This window comes from Heptranchias perlo, chromosome 3 (genome assembly GCF_035084215.1).
Source record: "Heptranchias perlo isolate sHepPer1 chromosome 3, sHepPer1.hap1, whole genome shotgun sequence".
In the NCBI taxonomy this organism is placed as follows: domain Eukaryota; kingdom Metazoa; phylum Chordata; class Chondrichthyes; order Hexanchiformes; family Hexanchidae; genus Heptranchias; species Heptranchias perlo.
Genome location: NC_090327.1, coordinates 98,089,755 through 98,111,076, shown reverse-complemented (window position 1 = coordinate 98,111,076; position 21,322 = coordinate 98,089,755). Strand labels below are relative to the sequence as shown.

General features: G+C 43.9%; 1 protein-coding gene across 3 annotated transcripts in view; it reads right to left on the bottom strand.

Moving 5' to 3' along the window:
• The window catches only part of sugct (succinyl-CoA:glutarate-CoA transferase), a 449,184-nt gene that overhangs the window by 96,039 nt on the left and 331,823 nt on the right, over window positions 1-21,322 (bottom strand). For 2 of the 3 annotated variants that reach the window (XM_067981026.1, XM_067981035.1), the window contains one exon: window positions 6,279-6,342. In XM_067981026.1, the coding sequence (XP_067837127.1) occupies window positions 6,279-6,342 (64 nt within the window). Of the gene's footprint in view, window positions 1-6,278; window positions 6,343-21,322 lie in introns of those variants that run through there. The other variant, XR_010961805.1, reaches the window with a different exon arrangement.

Below are 21,322 nucleotides of genomic sequence, written 5' to 3'. Positions count from 1 at the left end.
AGGGTTAATGTGACATCTGTAGCTGTATGTAAAGATGAATATTTTTAAAAATCTTTTACAGAATGTTTCTGAGAAGGAAAGTAAGTAAAAAAAAACACTCTTTACACATTTGTGAAAACAATGACAATTCTAGCAGCTTCCTTACAACTGCCATTTGTACAGCTGTTTGAAATGGGATGAGCATGCTGGGTCTGTTTGGAGGTTCAATCCAGTGCAGGATAAACCAACCTTTATATCTATTGAACTTGAAGCCAAAACAGGAGCTTAGAGAAACATCACTCCAGATACCACTTGGTGCTTATCATTGAGCCAGTCTGAAATTCAAGATAACAGCCCTTTACATACTCTTTACTGGTGACAACCAACGGTCTCATAGATTCGTAGCACAACAGATGACAGGGAAACATGTAAGGGAGGGGATGAGGATGGCTCTATGTGAGGAGGAGAAAAGTAAATAAAAAAGGAATAAAAAATACACAGTACCAGCAAAAGAGAAAAGAAAATAGATCATTGTTTTTAAAATCTCCCTCCAATTCCCAATTGCTCAATAGGTGCTCAGGTTCTTGGTTCAATCCCTAGTCTGGACAAAATAGATAATCTCAGCTGGGAGGGTAATGGGTGTGGTACAGTGTCCTGGGCTAGGACGGGATAAAAATAAGGAAAGGTTCCTGCTCCTCAGTCACCAGCAGCCCCTGCTGTAAAGTGCACATGTGAAGATGTCAGTTGATGTCAAAATTGGCTTGGCTTCGGTGCTTTCATGAAGGAGTAGCTTGCCGACACTCAGGGCAATTTGAACCTAACCCGCCCGGCAGGAAACTGACGGGATCAGATTGCCGCCTGTTTTACACCCCACCCGATTTTATCAGGCGGGGTGTAAAATGGTCGGCTGATGCGATCCCGTCGGTTTCCCGCCGGGTGGGTTAGGTTCAAATTATCCCCTCAATCTCTAACCTGGCTGAGGTACAAAAAGGTCACTGGGGTTTTAGGAACTCTACCCCAGTACCAGTCTCTGCTTTTATGACTAGGCTGGAGAGAAATAAAAAAGTATATTTTTGGGAGCAGCTAGATGCACTGACTGTCCAAGTGATGCCACCCGTTGATGGTGCCTGGTTACCTCTTGCGATTCCATGTATTGGTTTCTGCGTTTCTTTCCTTGTCAAATGAAGCAGTCGCATCCAGGTGTTGTAATGTGGTTCTTAGTCAGTGAAGCCACACCTCTGGGAACAGTCTTCATTGCTCATGTATGTGGGCGAGAAGAGGGGAGACTTAGTATGACATTTATTGGAAGACGGCCAAAGCTGTTGCCTCCCACACAACCCTCTATCCTGAAGAATCAGAGGTGATTGTTGCCTAAGGTGTGGTGCGCCAAGGCAAAGAATGTAGCACTGACTCAGAACCACACTGTGATATGAAGATTATACATATGCCTACAACAGCTATAGTGATGACTACAAACCCATCTCTTCACTCTACATGGTGTGAAGTTGTGAATCCCTTCATTTGTTCCCTATGTTGTTCTCTTCCCTGAGGCCACATAGCATCTGTGACTCAAAAGGAGGGTGTGCAATGTGCTCGTCACCCACTCCACTCTTCAGCTGGCTGCCAGGAGATATGTGACAACAGTCCGAGCACAAGTCCTCCTCAGAATTTCCATTCACTTGGCACCTCAGTAGCTGCAACTGGTAGTGACGGGGCCAGGGGGGGGGGGACGAACTTATGTCCCCCCTACTGCCTGAATTTCTTCATTTCAATGTGTTCTGCTGTGTAGGTGAAATTGAAGTAAGACTGTACTGTTTCATGCTTTATTGTAGTGTGTACAATACGTAGAATTCCCCTGTAATCTACTCCAAATGGTTACTTGGTATTAACAAGGGCAATGAAATGAAACAGCAGTTAATAATATCATGGACCATCAAACTACTGAAACAATAGACTTATCCTGACAAGGATGTGAAACAAAAATTGTAATTTCTAACCCAAAAATATGTAAGGACGGAATGCTGTCCCCCACTGGTTCAATGGATAAATGCATATTTTGCTGCAGGACTGAGCCATATAGAGCAGGGAGGTCTCAGGGATGCTGCATGGCCCTTGCTGCAATAGCCAATAGTCCTCAGTATCCCCAAAGACAGCTCTATCAACCAGATCACTAGCCAGTCACCCCTTTTTTTTGGGAGAGTCCATGTGGGCCATTGTACATGGATGGTGAATGGGTCACACTCGGTTATGACGGTCCTGCAGTGAAATCGCTCATTGTTCGGGTTTATACCAGAATAATGCTTGCAGAAGGTGCTGGAGGTGGACAGGGCCTGTGAATCTGTACTTCAGCATGGGTCAACAGCATTGAGTGGAGGAGGAAATTGGAGAAGGTGAGGGGGTCTTTATGTAGAATTATTTTTATGCAGCGAGTTATTAAGATTTGAATGCAGTGCCCGAAAGGGTAATGGAAACAGATTCAATAGTAACTTTCAAAAGGGAATTGGATAAATACTTGAAAGGGAGAAAATTGCAGGGCTCTGGGGAAAGAGCAGGGGAGTGGGACTAGTTGGATAGCTCTTTCTAAGAGCCGGCACAGGCATGATGGGCCGATTGGCCTCCTTCTGTGTTGTAAGATTCTATGATTATATGATTATCAGCAGTAGTTAACATCACTGGATTAACAGCGGTGCTTAATATCACTGGATTAACAGCACTTTTAGTATCACTGGATTAACAGCACAATTTAACATCACTGGATCAACAGCACAATTTAACATCACTGGATTAGCAGCACTACTTAATATTGCTGGATTAACAGCACTACTTAATATTGCTGGATTAACAGCACTACTTAATATCACTGGATTAACAGCACTACTTAATATTGCTGGATTAACAGCACTTCTGGTATCACTGGATTAACAGCACTACTTAATATCACTGGATTAACAGCACTTTTAGTATCACTGGATTAACAGCACTACTTAATATTACTGGATTAACAACACTACTTAATGTCACTGGATTAACAACACTACTTAATATCACTGGATTAACAGCACTACTTAATATTACTGGATTAACAACACTACTTAATGTCACTGGATTAACAACACTACTTAATATCACTGGATTAACAGCACTACTTAATATTGCTGGATTAGCAGCACTACTTTAATATCACTGGATTAAAAACCAATTTAATATCACTGGATTAACAGCACTACTTAATATTGCTGGATTAGCAGCACTACTTAATATCACTGGATTAACAGCACTACTTAATATTACTGGATTAACAGCACTTTTAGTATCTCTGGTTTAACAGCATTACTTCATATCACTGGATTAACAGCACTACTTCATATCACTGGATTAACAGCAGTACTTCATATCACTGGATTAACAGCACTTTTAGTATCACTGGATTGACAGCACTACCTACTATCAATGGATTAACAGCACTTTTTGTATCACTGGATTGACAGCACTACTTAATGTTGCTGGATTAGCAGCACCACTTAATATCACTGGATTAACAGCACTTTTAGTATCACTGGATTAACAGTACTACTTAATATTAGTGGATTAACAGCACTACTTAATAGCACTGGATTAACAGCACTTTTTGTATCACTGGATTGACAGCACTACTTAATATTGCTGGATTAGCAGCACTACTTAATATCACTGGATTAAAGCACTACTTAATATTGCTGGATTAACAGCACTACTTAATATCACTGGATTAACAGCACTTTTAGTATCACTGGATTAACAGCACTACTTAATATTGCTGGATTAGCAGCACTACTTAATATCACTGGATTAAAGCACTACTTAATATTGCTGATTAACAGCACTTTTAAGTATCACTGGATTAACAGCACTACTTAATATTGCTGGATTAACAGCACTACTTAATATCACTGGATTAAAGCACTTTTAGTATCACTGGGTTAACAGTGGTACTTAATATCACCGGAGTAAAGCACTACTTAATATTGCCGGATTAACAGCACTACTTAATATCACTGCATTAATAGCACTTTTAATATAATTGGATTAACAGCGCTACTTAATATCGCTTGGTGAACATCGCTACCTAATATCACTGGATGAACATCGCTACCTAATATCACTGGATGAACATCGCTACCTAATATCGCTGGCTTAACTTGCTTAGTGCTTAGCACTATTTAACATCAATGGATTAACAGCCTGAATTAATATCGCTGGTTAAACATCACTATTTAACATCACTCGATTAACAGCATTTATTAGCACTACTGGGTTAAAAGCACTGCTTAGTATCAGTGGATTAACAGCACTTCTTAACGTGGTTGAAATAACAGTACTATTAGTAACACTGGATTAACAGCACTAATTAACATCACTGGATTTACAGCATTACTCAATGTGGCTGGATTAAAATCACTACACCAGACTCTGACCCCTGTTGGTTCTTTGGCTTGGTTCTGTGCACAGATCACACTGAGCGCGTTGGAGACTCTGGATACTAATTCTAGAATCATAGAAAGTTCGGCCCATCGTGTCCGTGCTGGCCGAAAAAGAACTATCCATCTTAATGCCACTTACCAGCACTTGGTCCGTAGTCCTGTAGGTTACAGTACTTCAAGTGCACATCCAAGTACTTTTTAAATGAGTTGAGGGTTTCTGCCTCTACCACCCTTTCAGGCAGTGAGATCCAGACCCCACCACCCTCTGGGTGAAAAAATTTCTCCTCAGCTGCCGTCTAATCCTTCCACCAATTACTTTACTCAGGGAAATAGTTCCTCCCTATCCACTCTATCCAGTCCCTTCATAATTTTATATATCTCAATTAAATCTCCCCTCAGCCTCCAAAGAAAACAATCCCAGCCAATCCAATCTTTCCTCATTGCTAAAATTCTCCAGCCCTGGCAACATCCTCGTAAATCTCCTCTGTACCCTCTCTAGTGCAATCACATTTTTCCTGTTATGTGGAGACCAGAACTGGTCTGATTTTCTTGTGGAGTAGCTCCAGATGTTAATGTATTACCAAAAGTTTAGCATCCAGCAGCAAAAGTTTGGAAAAGCAGTCCAACACTGGAAACACTGGATGATGGATTGTATTAACCTAAAAAGAACGAGACATTGAAACAGAGGAACAACAAAAAGATGCACCCAAGTCATTCAAATCTTTGAGTAATACATCAAAGAGAAAAAAAACCAAAGACAACCATGAGATGGAAAGTCTCAGCACAATGCAATAAAGAGGCTGTCATTCAGCAAGCAACAATGGAATCTGTGTTTCACAACCAATTAATTATTTTTAAAGTGCAGTCACTGCTTTGTAGGCAAATGTGCCAACTAATTAGCACGCAGCAAAGTCCCAGAATGAGATAAATGACCAGTTAATCTGTTTTTGGAGGTGTTGATTGAGAGATAAATGCCGGCCAGCAAACCGGAAGAACTCCCTGCTCTTCTTTGAATAGTGCTATGGGATCTGTAACATCCACCCGAGAGGACAGACAGGGCCTCGGTTTAATGTCTCATCTAAAAGATGGCACCTCTGATTGTTCAGCACTCCCTCAGAACTGCACTGAAATGTAATCTTAGTTTGTGTGTTCAATCCTGGAGTGGGATTTATACTGAAGTTATTTAATCAGTTTACCCCAATATTTACATGGGGGTTTTGGAAGAGTTTGTTTTTGAGCGGAGTGTAACTGCACTCTGCTCTTTGTTACAGTTTGGATTTATTGATAGGCAGAGGAAACCTTGGATAAACATCTTTCTGTGAGGGTGATAACCCCATCAATGATGGAGGTCTTTAACGCTGTCCTCACTATCCCCAAAGAGAGGCCTATCAACCAGATCACTATTCAGTGACCCGTTTTTTTGGAAGCGTCCATGTGGGCCTTTGTGCATGGATGGTGAACAGGTCACACTCGGCTGTGACAGTCCTGCAGTGAGATAGCTGCAGGACCGTCACAAGTATCATTATGAGATCAATCCTCCAGTTGGATATAGACTCCAAACCTTTTGGTCCAAAGGCAACAACTTTGGCATGAGCTTTCAGTGCAAAGGTGTAAGCGATCCGCACAAAATTGTATACAGGTCAGAAAATTCTCAAAGAAGAAAGCAATAGTAAGTTCAGAAATTATTGGTACTCCTACCATCTCCAGAAGATCTTGGCTAGTACAATAAGAACTGCAACATTTGATCATTCTCCGTTTTCTTGCCAAGTAGAATGCCCGCACAAACTAACAAGCACAGCAGCAAGGAATGCTTGGTTGAGCTTTGGCAAACAGACCTACCTGGAACAGCTATGCTTCCTGCAGTTGGATGGTCCATTTCTAAAATTAGGTCATTATGTATAACCTAGAAAAAAAATAAATAAATATGGGTTTAGTTACCATTATATGTCAACATTTTAAATCAAATTGTGAATTTGGTTCATATAAACCACTTATAATTCACAGCTATTATTATAAAGAGCTACGCTGAGAATATATGGCCTCCTTCTGTGCTGTCAAATTCTATGATTCTATGATCCCAGGGAGATAGGACGACAACACTGTAGCCCTGATTCTCTGACCTGTGCTCTTCGCAAGCACAGCTCCCCGCTGGCAGCACAGGATTTTAGAACAACCTCTACAGAGATTGAAAGATTGGCCAACATCTCACAGACCTACGGCAGTCATATCACTTAAATAAAACCCTCTAAAACGTCAACCTTGTAGTTAAACACTTAATAATCGATGGTAGCTAAACTACAGTAGAGTCAAAATAAAAATAAATTTATTCATAAATATTGCTTTGAAGATGATCATTCTTTTGCCACAATTTTCAGGATCAAACATTTGTTGTCGCACTTATTGACTGGATTTCGAGACTTAAAGCATAATGTACATGTACTGTACTCCTACATGAATCCCAGGCACTTATTTTCTCGACCAATTTATTACCACATTAACCTATTTATAGGCTCCTCCATGAAGGCCTGCGTTCAGCTGTTTCAGAGTAGCCTGCATCTTAGATTGATGGAGGACATGGGGTCTCTTTTCAGCATCACCACTCCATATTAGTAATGTCAATAGGATTGGTCTCCAGAGTATTTGCTAAAATATAATAAATGCTTGTCAGAAACTGAAAAAGGCAATGTGGAGAACCCTTAATCCTACATCCCTGCAGGAAATCAGTGCTTCTGTGTAAAGGAACACTTCTTCATATAAGTTAGTTTAACTACAAAAGATAAAGGACCATATAGCCTAAAATGCTGTTATCTTACTTCACATTTCTCCCTCCCTTACATTCACACACTCTGTTCATCACTCTCACACACACATGCTGCCCATCTCTCATAGAATCAAGAAGGTGGCTCACCACCACCTTCTCAAGGGCAATTAGGGATGAGCAATAAATGCTGGCCTTGCTAGCGACGCCCATGTCCCATGAACGAATAAAAAAAAATCATAGAAAGGTTACAGCACAGGAGGCCATTCGGCCCATCGAGTCCACACCGGCTCTATGCAACAGCAATCCCAGCTAGTCCCACTTCTCCGCCCTATCCCCATAGCCCTGCAAATTTTTGCCTTTCAAGTATTTATCGAGTTCCGTTTTGAAAGCCATGATTGAATCTGTCTCCACCACCCCCTTGGGCAGTGCATTCCAGATCCTAACCACTCGCTGTGTAAAAAAGTTTCTCCTCATGTCACCTTTGGTTCTTTTGACAATCACCTTAAATCTATGTCCTCTGGTTCTTGACCCTTACGCCAATGGGAACAGTTTCTCTCTCTCTACTCTGTCTAGACCCTTCATGATTTTGAATACCTCTATCAAATCTCCTCTCAACTGTCTCTGTTGCAAGGAGATCAACCCCAGCTTCTCCAGTCTATCCACTTAACTAAAGTCCCTCATCCCTGGAATCATTCTAGTAGATCTCTTCTGTACCCTCTCTAAGGCCTTCACATCTTTCCTAAAGTGTAGTGCCCAGAACTGGACACAATACTCCAGCTGTGGCCGAACCAGTGTTTTAGAAAGGTTCATCGTGACTTCCATACTTTTGTACTCTATGCTTCTATTTATCAAGCCCAGGATCCCGTATGCTTTTTTAACCGCTTTCTCAACCTGCACTGCCACCTTCAATGATTTGTGCACATATACCCCCAGATCTCTCTGGTCCTGTACCCCTTTTAGAGTTGTGCCCTCTAGTTTACATTGCCTCTCCTCATTCTTCCTACCGAAATGTATCACTTCGCATTTTTCTGCGTTAAATTTTTTTTTTTATTCGATCACGGGATGTGGGCATCGCTGGCGAGGCCAGCATTTATTGCTCATCCCTAATTGCCCTCGAGAAGGTGGTGGTGAGCCGCCTTCTTGAACCGCTGCAGTCCGTGTGGTGAAGGTTCTCCCACAGTGCTGTTAGGAAGGGAGTTCCAGGATTTTGACCCAGCGACAATGAAGGAACGGCGATATATTTCCAAGTCGGGATGGTGTGTGACTTGGAGGGGAACGTGCAGGTAGTGTTGTTCCCATGTGCCTGCTGCTCTTGTCCTTCTAGGTAGTAGAGGTCGCGGGTTTGGGAGGTGCTGTCGAAGAAGCCTTGGCGAGTTGCTGCAGTGCATCCTGTGGATGGTACACACTGCAGCCACAGTGCACCGGTGGTGAAGGGAGTGAATGTTTAGGGTGGTGGATGGGGTGCCAATCAAGCGGGCTGCTTTATCTTGGATGGTGTCGAGCTTCTTGAGTGTTGTTGGAGCTGCACTCATCCAAGCAAGTGGAGAGTATTCCATCACACTCCTGACTTGTGCCTTGTAGATGGTGGAAAGGCTTTGGGGAGTCAGGAGGTGAGTCACTCGCTGCAGAATACCCAGCCTCTGACCTGCTCTCGTAGCCACAGTATTTATATGGCTGGTCCAGTTCAGTTTCTGGTCAATGGTGACCCCCAGGATGTTGATGGTGGGGGATTCGGCGATGGTAATGCCATTGAATGTCATGGGGTGGTGGTTAGACTCTCTCTTGTTGGAGATGGTCATTGCCTGGCACTTATCTGGCGCGAATGTTACTTGCCACTTATGAGCCCAAGCCTGGATGTTGTCCAGGTCTTGCTGCATGCGGGCTTGGACTGCTTCATTATTTGAGGGGCTGCGAATGGAACTGAACACTGTGCAGTCATCAGCGAACATCCCCATTTCTGACCTTATGATGGAGGGAAGGTCATTGATGAAGCAGCTGAAGATGGTTGGGCCTAGGACACTGCCCTGAGGAACTCCTGCAGCAATGTCCTGGGGCTGAGATGATTGGCCTCCAACAACCACTACCATCTTCCTTTGTGCTAGGTATGACTTCAGCCACTGGAGAGTTTTCCTCCTGATTCCCATTGACTTCAATTTTACTGGGGCTCCTTGGTGCCACACTCGGTCAAATGCTGCCTTGATGTCAAGGGCAGTCACTCTCACCTCACCTCTGGAATTCAGCTCTTTTGTCCATGTTTGGACCAACGCTGTAATGAGGTCTGGAGCCGAGTGGTCCTGGCGGAACCCAAACTGAGCATCGGTGAGCAGGTTATTGGTGAGTAAGTGCCGCTTGATAGCACTGTCGACGACACCTTCCATCACTTTGCTGATGATTGAGAGTAGACTGATGGGGCGGTAATTGGCCGGATTGGATTTGTCCTGCTTTTTGTGGACAGGACATACCTGGGCAATTTTCCACATTGTCGGGTAGATGCCAGTGTTGTAGCTGTACTGCCCGTGTCCGCCCATGCCACCAGCCTGTCTACATCCTCTTGAAGTCTATCACTATCCTCCTCACTGTTTACTACCCTTCCAAGTTTTGTGTCATCTGCAAATTTTGAAATTGTGCCCTGTACACCCAAGTCCAAGTCATTAAAATATATCAAGAAAAGCAGTGGTCCCAGCACCGAACCCAGGGAACATCACCGTACACCTCCCTCCAGTCCGAAAAACAACCGTTCACCACTACTCTCTGTTTCCTGTCCCTTAGCCAATTCTGTATCCATGTTGCTATTGCCCCCCTTATTCCATGGGCTGCAATCTTGATGATAAGCCTACCATGCTGCACTTTATCAAACGCCTTTTGAAAGTCCATATACAGCACATCCATACAATGTCCATCTCTGTCTCCCTCACACAATGCCCATCTCTCTCATACACTCTGAAACTCCCTCTCTAAACCCCTCCAGCTCTTCACCTCCCTCTCCTCCTTAAGATCCTCCTTAAAACATACATCTTTGACCAAGCATTTGGTCGCCCTTCCTAACATCTCCTTCCTTAGCTCGGCGTCCATTTTTGTCTGATTACAGCTCTGTGAAGTGCCTTGATGTATTTTTCTACGTTAAAGTCACTAAATAAATGCATGGAGTTGTTGTTGGGTCTATACATGACCCAGAACAGCAGAGTAGAGAGGCTAATTGGCCTTAGACAGATTATTTTGAACTCTAGTTTCTTACACTAATAAAAAAACAAATTTGCATTTATATAGCATCTTTCACATCCTCAGGATATTCCAAAGCACTTCACAGCCAATGAATTACTTTTGAAGTAGTTACTGTTGATTTGTAAGAGCCAATTTGCACTCAGCAAGGTCCCACAAACAGCAATGAACTAAATGACCAGTTAACCTGCTTTGGAGGTGTTGGTTCAGGGATGGATGTTCATCAGGACAACTGCACCCTTAGGGAACATGGAACTGCTCTGCATTTCAATAAATTGAGCTTAAATATTTAGTAAAAGTAGTGTATCTTTTCACATGGATGATGATTCTCCAGTCAAAAGGGTAAGTAGGCAACTCCTAGGCCTTTGCAAACTGTACTCTTGAAACAGCCACTGGAGGTTGTACAAAACCAGCCTGTGACTTTTGCCTCTTGCTCCTAGCCTGCACTCAACACGTCCTCCTGTTGGCACACTACAGAATGAGGAGTCAATAAGTGGAAAATTTGGGCCATGAGGCTGGGTCTTATAACTCAGTGATACAGAGGCCTCGAAATTAAACCCCCCATGACAGGCGGGAGAGGGCCGGGGTGGGGGGTGGGTTAAAATGGCAAATGCCGCACACGCGCACGTTGCCGTTTTTACGGTGCAATTGGGAGCCCGATTTAAAATTGACTGCTGCTGCACGGGTTTCCCTGGGATCAAAAAACCCTGCAGTAAAAGGGAGGCAGGAGCTGCTGGCTCTACAGCACTCCTTGTGGACCAGGAGGAGCAGGAGTGCTCTCCCCGGCCCCTCAAGGAAGCCTTCGGCCTCCCCCCTCCCGACCGCCGACCCCTCTTCCCCCCTCCCGATCGCCGACCCCTCTTCCCCCCTCCTGATCGCCGACCCCTCTTACCCCCTCCCGATCGCCGACCTCTCTTACCCCCTCCGCATCGCCGACCCCTCTTACCCCCACCCAATCGCCGACCTCTTACCCCCTCCCGATCGCTGACCTCTCTTACCCCCTCCCGATCGCCGACCCCTCTTACCCCCTCCCGATCGCCGACCTCTCTTACCCCCTCCGCATCGCCGACCCCTCTTACCCCCACCCAATCGCCGACCTCTTACCCCCTCCCGATCGCTGACCTCTCTTACCCCCTCCCGATCGCCGACCCCTCTTCCCCCCCCCCCCCGATCGTCGACCTCTCTTCCAACCCCCCCGATGGCTGACCTCTCTTCCCACCTCTCGATTGCCGACCTTCCCCAGCCCTGATGTCCTCTCTTCCCCCCCTGCCGTGATGCCTGACCATCCCCACTTCCGATGCCCAGGACCATCCCCTAGAGTCCCCTGCTGCAGCCTCCCGCCACTGGTTTTCCCTCCTGGCCGCCAGTCTGGCTGTCAATTTGGCCGGCTGCCGGGCGAAAAACGGGTCTAAAAATGTTAATGAGGTCCTACTGTTAAATTCGGCAGGACCTCCACGTCCTCGGCCTTGCCGGGTTCTTCGGCCGTTTTCAGCCTTCCCCGCACCCTCCCGACCACCCCATAAATATCAGGACCAGAGTGTTGGACAAGCACTGTATCCAGCCCTCACGACTAATTTCATCACTAAAGGACGTTCAGTATTCAATAGGTTCGACCATTACTTGTCATTCAATCCTTGTAATCGATGCTGTGCTTAAAGGTAGCAATTTTCATCAAATATTTCTGATGAAAACTTCCCTACTGAATGTCTATTAGCTCATTCATCACTCAGTGGGGTAGATCTTGATTTTGTGCGATAGTGTGAAACAGGTGATAGCGAATCGACAGCCGGTTTCACATCTATCCTGATTTGTATTTCCATTATTTCAGGAGAGAAGTAAAACGGGCTGCCCACACACTATCACCTGTTTTACACTATTGCACAAAGTCAAAATCTACCCAGTAACTCCAAATATCCTGGTCTACATTTGTCTTGCATTTCATTTAAGATAGCCCCTTTAGCAAAGCAAACTGTAGTTCTGTTTGTTTCTTTACATAAAATGTAAAAAAAGGAAACTGAATTTAAGCAAACAAGATGAAAAGATACTTTGATCAGTGTTTTGCATAAACCTTCAATTATATTAACCATTTACATGGCACCATCCTCATATTAGTTCCCACTGGTTGTAATTAGCCAGCTCTATGATACTAAAGAAATCTCATCTCATGGGATTATTATACATTTAAGTCAAAACCAAATACATAAATTACGGATTCAGTCTAGGATTTTAAGTTACACAGTCTAGTTAGGCAAGTAGGCACGCCAAATCTTTTTGAGTCAATTGAAGAGATTTGAGTATTCTATTGCATGCTTTAGAGACTGCAGGCACAGTACGTGAGTGGCAGGAATGATTTCAGCACAAATTTGTCCTGTTCTAACTAGCCTTTGTTATTAGTTCACATTAAATGGGTGAAGAGATGGATTTTTGTACTGGCCCTTACCCCTCCAACAGTGAATTGACAATCAGCGAAGAGGTTCAGCTTTAAACCCCCACCACGTGCTCCGAATGAGTCAGAGGTGCTCCAGACTGACACCAGCATAACTTGGGTGTTGCTTCAATCAGGATCATTGATACTCTCTGTGTCAATCTGACTGGAGCTCACAGCATGGGGGGAGAAAACCTCTTTCTGCTGTTGTAGTTACCACTTTAGGTAATCCGCAAAGAAACTAAAGAAGTTCTTTAAACAATTTGAGTAATTCAGCTTTAATGTATAATTTGCAGGCCATGGGCTAGAATTCTACCAGTCACATTTTCAAAGTTTTCATTTAAAGTTTTCATCAGCAGGCTATTTTTCTTGTATATTGGTTACAGAATTGTATGTTGTACTGTTTTAAAATTAACTTTAGGTTAGCAGATTTGAAACACTTATTGTGTTTTGAAATAAAAAACTAACTTAAGAAGATCTTGTAAAAACTGTCTACTTTGATTTTTTAAAGAGTTTTATCTGCTCAATCTGCAGCTGAAACTTGCCTCAGAATGTTACCTTTATTTCACCAGCAGGGGGCATGATTATTCTTCTTCCTGCAGTGCATTCAAAGTCCAAGGAACATCACGACGACTGGCAGGGCTACAAAGCATTAGGAAGCCACAGTGACATCATGCTACCCATAAACCCACAGGGCAGGAAAGAGAAGCAAATGGTAAAGCTAGAATGTTCTGATGAAGAAGCTCTACCCAAAACATTAACCTGTCTTTTCTCTTTCAGATGCTGACTGGCCTGCTGTATATTTCTGTTTTTATAAATATTGTAAACTGGATTGCTCTACAGTTCAATACATGTTTCAGAGGTAGGGTTGATACCCTGAAACTACAGTCAGAATCCCCTTGCACTGCACAAGGTCTGGTCAGTCCCCAGTTTTCACTCAACCCTTTACTGGCTGCTCCTCTCATGGTGCCGCTCCCACTCACCACTTCGCTGCTGCTCTCGGCTCTGCAAAAAGTATTGATTCGCATGTCCGACCCATTCCCCAGTCTCCCTTTCTGTCCTCTTTGCTCAATCCCCAAATCCCCCGCCGACCAATCTCCCTCTCTTCCCCCCCCCACCCAATCCCATTCTTATATCCTGAACCCCCAGTATCCATCACTCCCCCAAATCCCCATTTTACAGCCTCCCTTTCTCCCTGACCTCCCATTCCTCAACCCCAATCTCCCTCTCTTCCCACCCACCCCATTCTGATCCCCTAACCCCCAACATCCCTCTCTCCCCGAGACCCCACTCCCCAACCTCCCTCTCTCCCCGAGACCCCACTCCCCAGCCTCCCTCTCTCCCCGAGACCCCACTCCCCAGCCTCCCTCTCTCCCCGAGACCCCACTCCCCAGCCTCCCTCTCTCCTCGAGACCCCACTCCCCAGCCTCCCTCTCTCCCCGAGACCCCACTCCCCAGCCTCCCTCTCTCCCCGAGACCCCACTCCCCAGCCTCCCTCTCTCCCCGAGACCCCACTCCCCAGCCTCCCTCTCTCCCCGAGACCCCACTCCCCAATGCCCGGACTCCCTCTCTTCCCGAGCCCCCATTTCGCAGTCTCCCTCTTGCCTATCTCTCTTCCCGAATCCGTGTTCCCGAAACAAATGTAATCCAATTAAATGCACCGCTTTTCGTGGGGTGGGGGGGTGGAACAGCTGATTGGCTGCTACACCATTTAAATCATCAGCCCAGTAGCATCTGCAATTCTGAATTGCACATTGATGTATATTATCTGGTTTTCCTCCTAATACCAGAAATGGTTTAATCAATCTTTTCCAGCATCTACAAAGCACAATTTTGGTCCAGAACTTGCTGGATTGGGGCATCTCGCGGCTTGCACCCTTAGTTAGATGTTTTCCTGCACCTTTCAGCTCAAATGTTTTGCGCCGTATCTTGCTGGAAGTGCAAGCTGATAACGACGTGGCGAGGTCAGCGGGGCATCTGCAACCGTAGCAAACGGCAGGACCAACAGTATAACTCCTTAACCATTGAGATTTAAGGATTAGGAAAAAAACAGAGGAACGACAGAGAAGGAGGGCGAATTAGAGTCAGATCAGGTACAGAAAGAAATAAAGAGTGGATTAAGAGAAAGAAGAGACAGAAAGGAAAAGTAAGAAAAACATTTTAAATTTGACATTTTTAAAATCTCTAACAATTGACCACACGCGGGAAAGAGATTGAACCACTTAAATTGTTCCCTATCTGGGCCAGAGAAGTTGACAGGCACTGTATTAACAATTATCATGTCGTTTAAACGGTACTTACGCTCTTAATTACCAGACTTAACTTTCTGTGGTGAGTTTAATGGACAATTAATGTGCAAATCCAGCAAGTTCTTAAAAATAATCGGGAGTCTGAGGACGTGATGCCATTTGTGCAAAGCAAATGGCAGAGTGGCATAAAATGACCAGCAAGCCAGAAAGTTCTGGTGTTTTGCAACTCACGGTGTATTTCTTAATCCCCTGAGCTTTTTATGCATTTTACACATTAATAACAGCGTGCGGCGTTAACATGCCGTTATTTTACCAGCAAGATCCAGCCCAATGATGTTTCTGCAAATCAGCTATGTGGCGGAAGGATCTGTGAGCAGTGTCTGACACACAGTACTACATCAGCACTATCATGCATGACCTAAAAATCTAGCTGTCTTCCAAACCCATTTCTTCACCGTATACTAGGAGCATAATGGCACAGTACAATCAAATCAAAAATCGAGAAAAACAGCCATTGCTTAAGGTTCATCCACTTCCAATTATGACTCAGAATAAAAGACTAAAAAGCATTTTGGAAATCTAAATTGGAAAGATGAGTTGAGCTTTCCCACAAGATTACTACCCTGGAGGATCAAGGAAAAATGGAAGACAAACTGTAAGCTTAATTAATTCACAAAACAGATACAGCCCTTCAACCCAACTGAGTACATTTATCAAGAATTAACTATGGTTTCCCCATGCCCATTATGGTATCCAGCTGACATCGGAGCAGGGTGCAAAGGTAGGTTCATTTTGTGTTTTAACTTCCTTCCATAGTTTTTTATTTAATTTATTTAGTTTCTTTTTCCCTGATCCGGTCCTTCAGGCCTGGTTTCACCAAGCGTGAATCAGAAGTGGTGGGTAAGCCGCCCAGGTAAGTTAAAAATTGTTACAATCACTTCATCTGTCACAGGTAAAGTGCCTTAAGTACCTCAATGAGGTACATTTGGCTCTCTAACTGTCATCTCACCGGCTTTAATTGCCGGCAGGACTTCCGGTTTCGCGTCGCCCGCGTGCACACAGGTGGGTCCCTGGGAAACTCGGAAGTCGACGGGTTGGAGCCGGCTTCCGAATCCGAACGGGATTTCCGCGATTTTCGGAGCCCCCCCGCCCCCGCAATTGCCCCCTAAAATTGAGCCCTATATATTTCTTCTTTAAGTCTCAAAATTTAAGTTTCAGCTTATTTAACCATCATACATGCACATCATGTTTAAGAACCTGCAATCAGGGCAGCTTTTCAATTTTTGATGTGACTTATACTTAAGTCATAAAAATGCATTAAAAGAAACAGAAATTACAGAGCAGGTCTCAGTGAGGATAAATTTTAAATAAACGCTCAAAAAATTGTAATTTAAAGACTGTTTCCTGCTGCACCTGAAAATCTGGTGGCAATAGTGAGAAACCCCCCCGCACAAGCGCAATTGGAGGATACTCGTATTTAAGAGTCGGGGGTGTGACCAGTCTTGTGGGCAGAGATTTGTTTGGATGGAGGGTTTGATTGACGGACATTAAAGATTGAGGAGAATCGGGCATATTGTAGTTACGTATGTAACTGACTCATGCCCAAAACTCGGCCATCTTTTAAGCTACGCAATTGGTTTGTGCCCAGATTACAGATGTATCTGGGCGCAAATGGGGAGAAAGTTCCAGGCCTTTATTTCATGCTTATCAGTGGTCCAACAATAGAATGATATATTTTGAATTAACAATGTGATACTACAGCATGTAAGCAGTGGATGTCAAAAATAGAATTCACAGTCAGTGCATCACTATACATTCAATTTATATCACTGAATCCTGGCAAGATTACAAACATATACTTAATATAAAGCAACAATTGAGGGATAATTCTGTACCAAAATTGGTTACAAGGGAACTGAATGGGGCACTGAGTTAGTAGCCTGTTCACTTCTTCAACCCGAGTGCGAATTCAGCATAGCCAGATGTTGACTCCTCTCTCTGCCAACTGTAAGAGTGCACGTGAAATTAATTTTGACAAAAGTATCAACTCAATTCCCAGTGGGTGCAGGCCCACATTATAAAACACTCATTTGGTACTCAGTTAGCAACAGGAGATAAGGATGACTGGTGCTGAAATGAATTACTCAGACAAGTGCAGTACAGGATACACTTCTGAGGTTGGGATTTAGCCCACATATTGAACAGGAGGAGAAGACCCTTCACTTGGCATCTAGCTGTCCTATACCTGAACTGGGAATCCTTACTACTGTTTCCATTTCCCAGCACTGATATTGGTAACCCCCAAAAAAATGACTTGGGTCTGACCTCATCCTTACCATCCAATCAGGTCAATGCGTGTCCTCCCAGGCCCCATTTTTTTTCCTTTCATCCATCAATTGCATAGGTGCTTCTGGTGCCTTTCTCAAATTTAAGACGGGTCATTTTCAACTTGGCCGCCTGGACAGTAACCTGGCAGAGCGGATCGCCCATCCATTGCAGAACCTGCCTGATTCTTGTTCGATTGCAATCAATGGGATTGAAAATTGGGCGGGTTCTACAATGGGCGGGCGATTAGTACCCAGGTAAAGGATGTTGATGAGAGAAAGAAAGAGTGTGACAGAAGGGAAGAATGAACTCAGACAGGCCAGGAGACACAGCAATGCTGAGCTAAGTAACAATTTAAAACTCTTGGGTGCAGATTCTAGCAGAAAAAAGGAATTTATTTTTTGATCACCAATGCAATGAACTCTGAACTATTTAAGTCACTGGGAGGATAAGATGGTGGCCATAAGGTGTGTTTTGCTGTGGGATAGTTACACAATAAACAGCCAGATTTAATAAATGGGGGAACAGATGCAATAACGGTGTTGATCGACAATTTGAAGAAAAGAGTGACTTTGGAGAGGAAGGCACAGGAATTAGCAGGGCAAGGCAATTTTCAAGGGTAAGTTAATAGTTCTAGACTCACGAGGTAATTCGCCACAGGTACCTTGAGGGTGTCAGTGGCACTGGAGCAGGGATCAGCACAACCAGCTATAGGGTCAACAAGATAAGGAAGCAAGTACTGAAGAAAAACAATAGTGGATGGATCAAGGTGGGTAGAAGTGGTTGGGGAAGTAAGAAAACCAAAGCAGCTGCTCAGGAAGTTATGAATGAACAGATACCAGGCACTGGCTCTTAATGCAGAAAGAGACCAGTCGCAGAGGAAGAGGGAACCGAGAACCCAGAGAATACTGCAAGCCATTGGAAGATTGTAGAGACAGGACAATACTTACAGAATGGTGAGTTGTTTACCTGGATCTCGTGGGCCACTCTAGGTCCTGGTAAACTTCTTCACATAAAGGGTAATGGAACTCTGGAACTCTCTCCCCAATAAGCTGTTGAGGCTAGGTCAATTGAAAATCTCAAAACTGAGATTGATAGATTTTTGTTTAGAAGGATATCAAGGGTTAGGGAACTAAAGGCAGGTAGATGGAGTTAAGATACAGATCAGCCATGATCTAATTGAATGGTGGAATAGGCTCGAGGGGCTGAATGGCCTAGTCCTGTTCCTATGTTCCTAAACATTATTGAAGGGAGCAACAAGACATCCAGTGATGGTAGTGAATTGGACAGAAGTCGCACTGAGTGTGAGGATCACTCAGAACGAAATGACCGACAATGTAAAGTAATATTCCTCGGTATTTACTTCCTATGTTTGAAAAAGTGGAGTTCACCAAGAAAAGTGAGAATGTAAATAAGTGTCTGTCAACTGGATGTAAAAAGAATGATACTGTGACAGGTTACACCTAACCAGAGCAGGAAGCACGAGACTTGAGGTAATATGCCCAGGATAACAAACAGAACAATCTTTCCATTAATTATTTTTGCCCCTGAATCTCTCTCCCACCTTTGATAAGCAATAGGTCATCATAATGTCAAACCTTGGTTTAAGTTTAAATTAGTAAGTGAATTATTTAACAAAAGATGAACAAGCAAAAAAATTAGTCATATAATACATATATATTTACAGAAGAAATCCTTCTTGAAAGGGAAAATTGTAAAATGTTGCGATCTAAATCCTGAGCTCTTCTTCTGCAAATAACTTTTATCAGCATAGTGTTTCTTTATTTCTTTTTTTTATCACTGAGAAAGTTGTGCTGGTCCCAACTATATCTCTTAGAAGTCCCAAACTGCCCCTCTCAGATTTGGACAGCTGCAGCTCCTTAAATATCCCTGAAAACAGTTACCAGGACTTCCTGGATTTGAATAATTGTTGACCACATCTGAAAATAACTGGATGTCTTATATGGCACATGTCACACTCTTTGTTTGTTCGAAGATAGCTTGGCTCCTCTCTCAAGCTTTGTAGACAATCAAGGAAACTTGCAACATTTGTGTTGAGTTAAGCCTAAGCCTAGTGCCTGAATTAAAGGAATCTGTACAAAGCTAAAACAAGACAGAACTGCTTCATTCTGTGGTTGCAAATACCCAAAGGCCCCATGACTTCCATCTCCCGTATATTATCTGGGTCAAGTTGCGCACTGCTCTTATGGCTTTGCTGAAGCAGTGGGATGAGGTTTATCTGCTGCTGGTGACCATTCGGAGGGCTTTGAGGAACACAGGGGAGGTCCCACTAGACTGGGAACCTGAAATTCCACAGCGGGGAGGGGTCTTCTGCAGAACTGATGGGAGACTGCCGAACCGCCCAGAAAATGGCAGAGACCCAGTGTAATCCAGTTTTGTCAGGTCTCACCTATTCTTTGGGAGGTTCTGCCAGTCTCCCGCCGGCATTACAGCAAGATACCAGTAGAATTCCCACGGAATATCAGGGCCATGGTATCCATCTTCAAAACAGACCCCAAGCAATCACAGACCCATCGGTCTCACATCAATATCAGCAGTAAACCAGAGGATTACATTTATGATAATCTAGTAAATAGCGGCCAACACAGATTTAGAAGCAGGAAATCCTGCCCAACTGTCTTCTTTGAGAAAGTGACAGCTCAAGCGGACTGTGAACAGCCCTATAATACGGTGTATCTAGACGTCCAAAATGCCTTCAACAAAGTTCTGCATGAAAGGCTTACTTAAGCTTAAAAGCATTAATGATCAAAGGAGAACCTGGGAATGGATAAGCGATTGGCTGATGGGTAGGAAGCAGCAGGGTTCCTATTTTAGGAGCTATGAAGAGCAGTGCTGAATGGAATGCCCAGGGATTGGTGTCCAGACCCTTACTGTTTCTAGTTTATAACAGTGATCTGGATTCAGAAACTAAGTGCAAACTGGTCATGTGATCATAGTTGCCAGGAGTCCCGATTCTCCACATACCCGCCATTAATTTCTGCGGGGTTCTCCCATTTGTCCACTGTAATTTCGGCAGAAATAAAGAAGAACTTGCATTTATATAGAATCTTTCATGACCTCAGGACGTCCCAAAACACTTCACAGCCAATGAAGTACTTTTTGAAGTATAGTCACTGTTGTAATATAGGAAATGTGGCAGCTAATTTGCGCACAGCAAGGTTCCACAAACAGCAAGGTGGCAGTGACCAAATAATCTGTTTTTTTAGGTTGAGGGATAAATATTGCCCAGGACACCAGGGAGAACTCACTTGCTTTTCTTCAAATAACGCCATGGGATCTTTTACGTTCACCTGAGAGGGCAGATGGGGCTTCAGTTTAGCATCTCATCTGAAAGATGGCACGTCCGACAGTGCAGCACTCACTCAGTACTGCATTGGAGTGTCAGCATGGATTTTGTGCTCATCTCTGGAGTGGGACATGAACCCACGACCTTCTGACCTAGAGGCGAGAGTGCTACTACTGTGCTGAATCCCACAGAAGTGGCGTAAATGGCCGTTTCCACTAATTCTGCGAGGTTCCAGTGGAAGATCGAGGATCCTCTGCAGAAGTTCCACCCACTGCAAATAAGTTGCACGCCATTAACTTCAGTTTCATGCAACTTTACTTCAGCTTCAAGTAAAAGGTGTTGCTATCTGAACCAAATAACAACTTGCATTTTATAGCGCTTTTAACAGGTGATTCTGTGACAAGGATTTTGAAATGAATGGATGGAAAATTGTGGAATCACCCCTTTACTGTAATAAAGTGTCCCAAAGAGCTTCAGAGAGGCAAAAAAGTCTAACAGACTCTGAGGAATGATGGGATAAGAGTTCAGAGGAGTGACTAAAGGTATGTCAAAGAGGTCAGCTTTGAGGAGGCTGCTGGAAGAGGGCTGAAAGGTTGA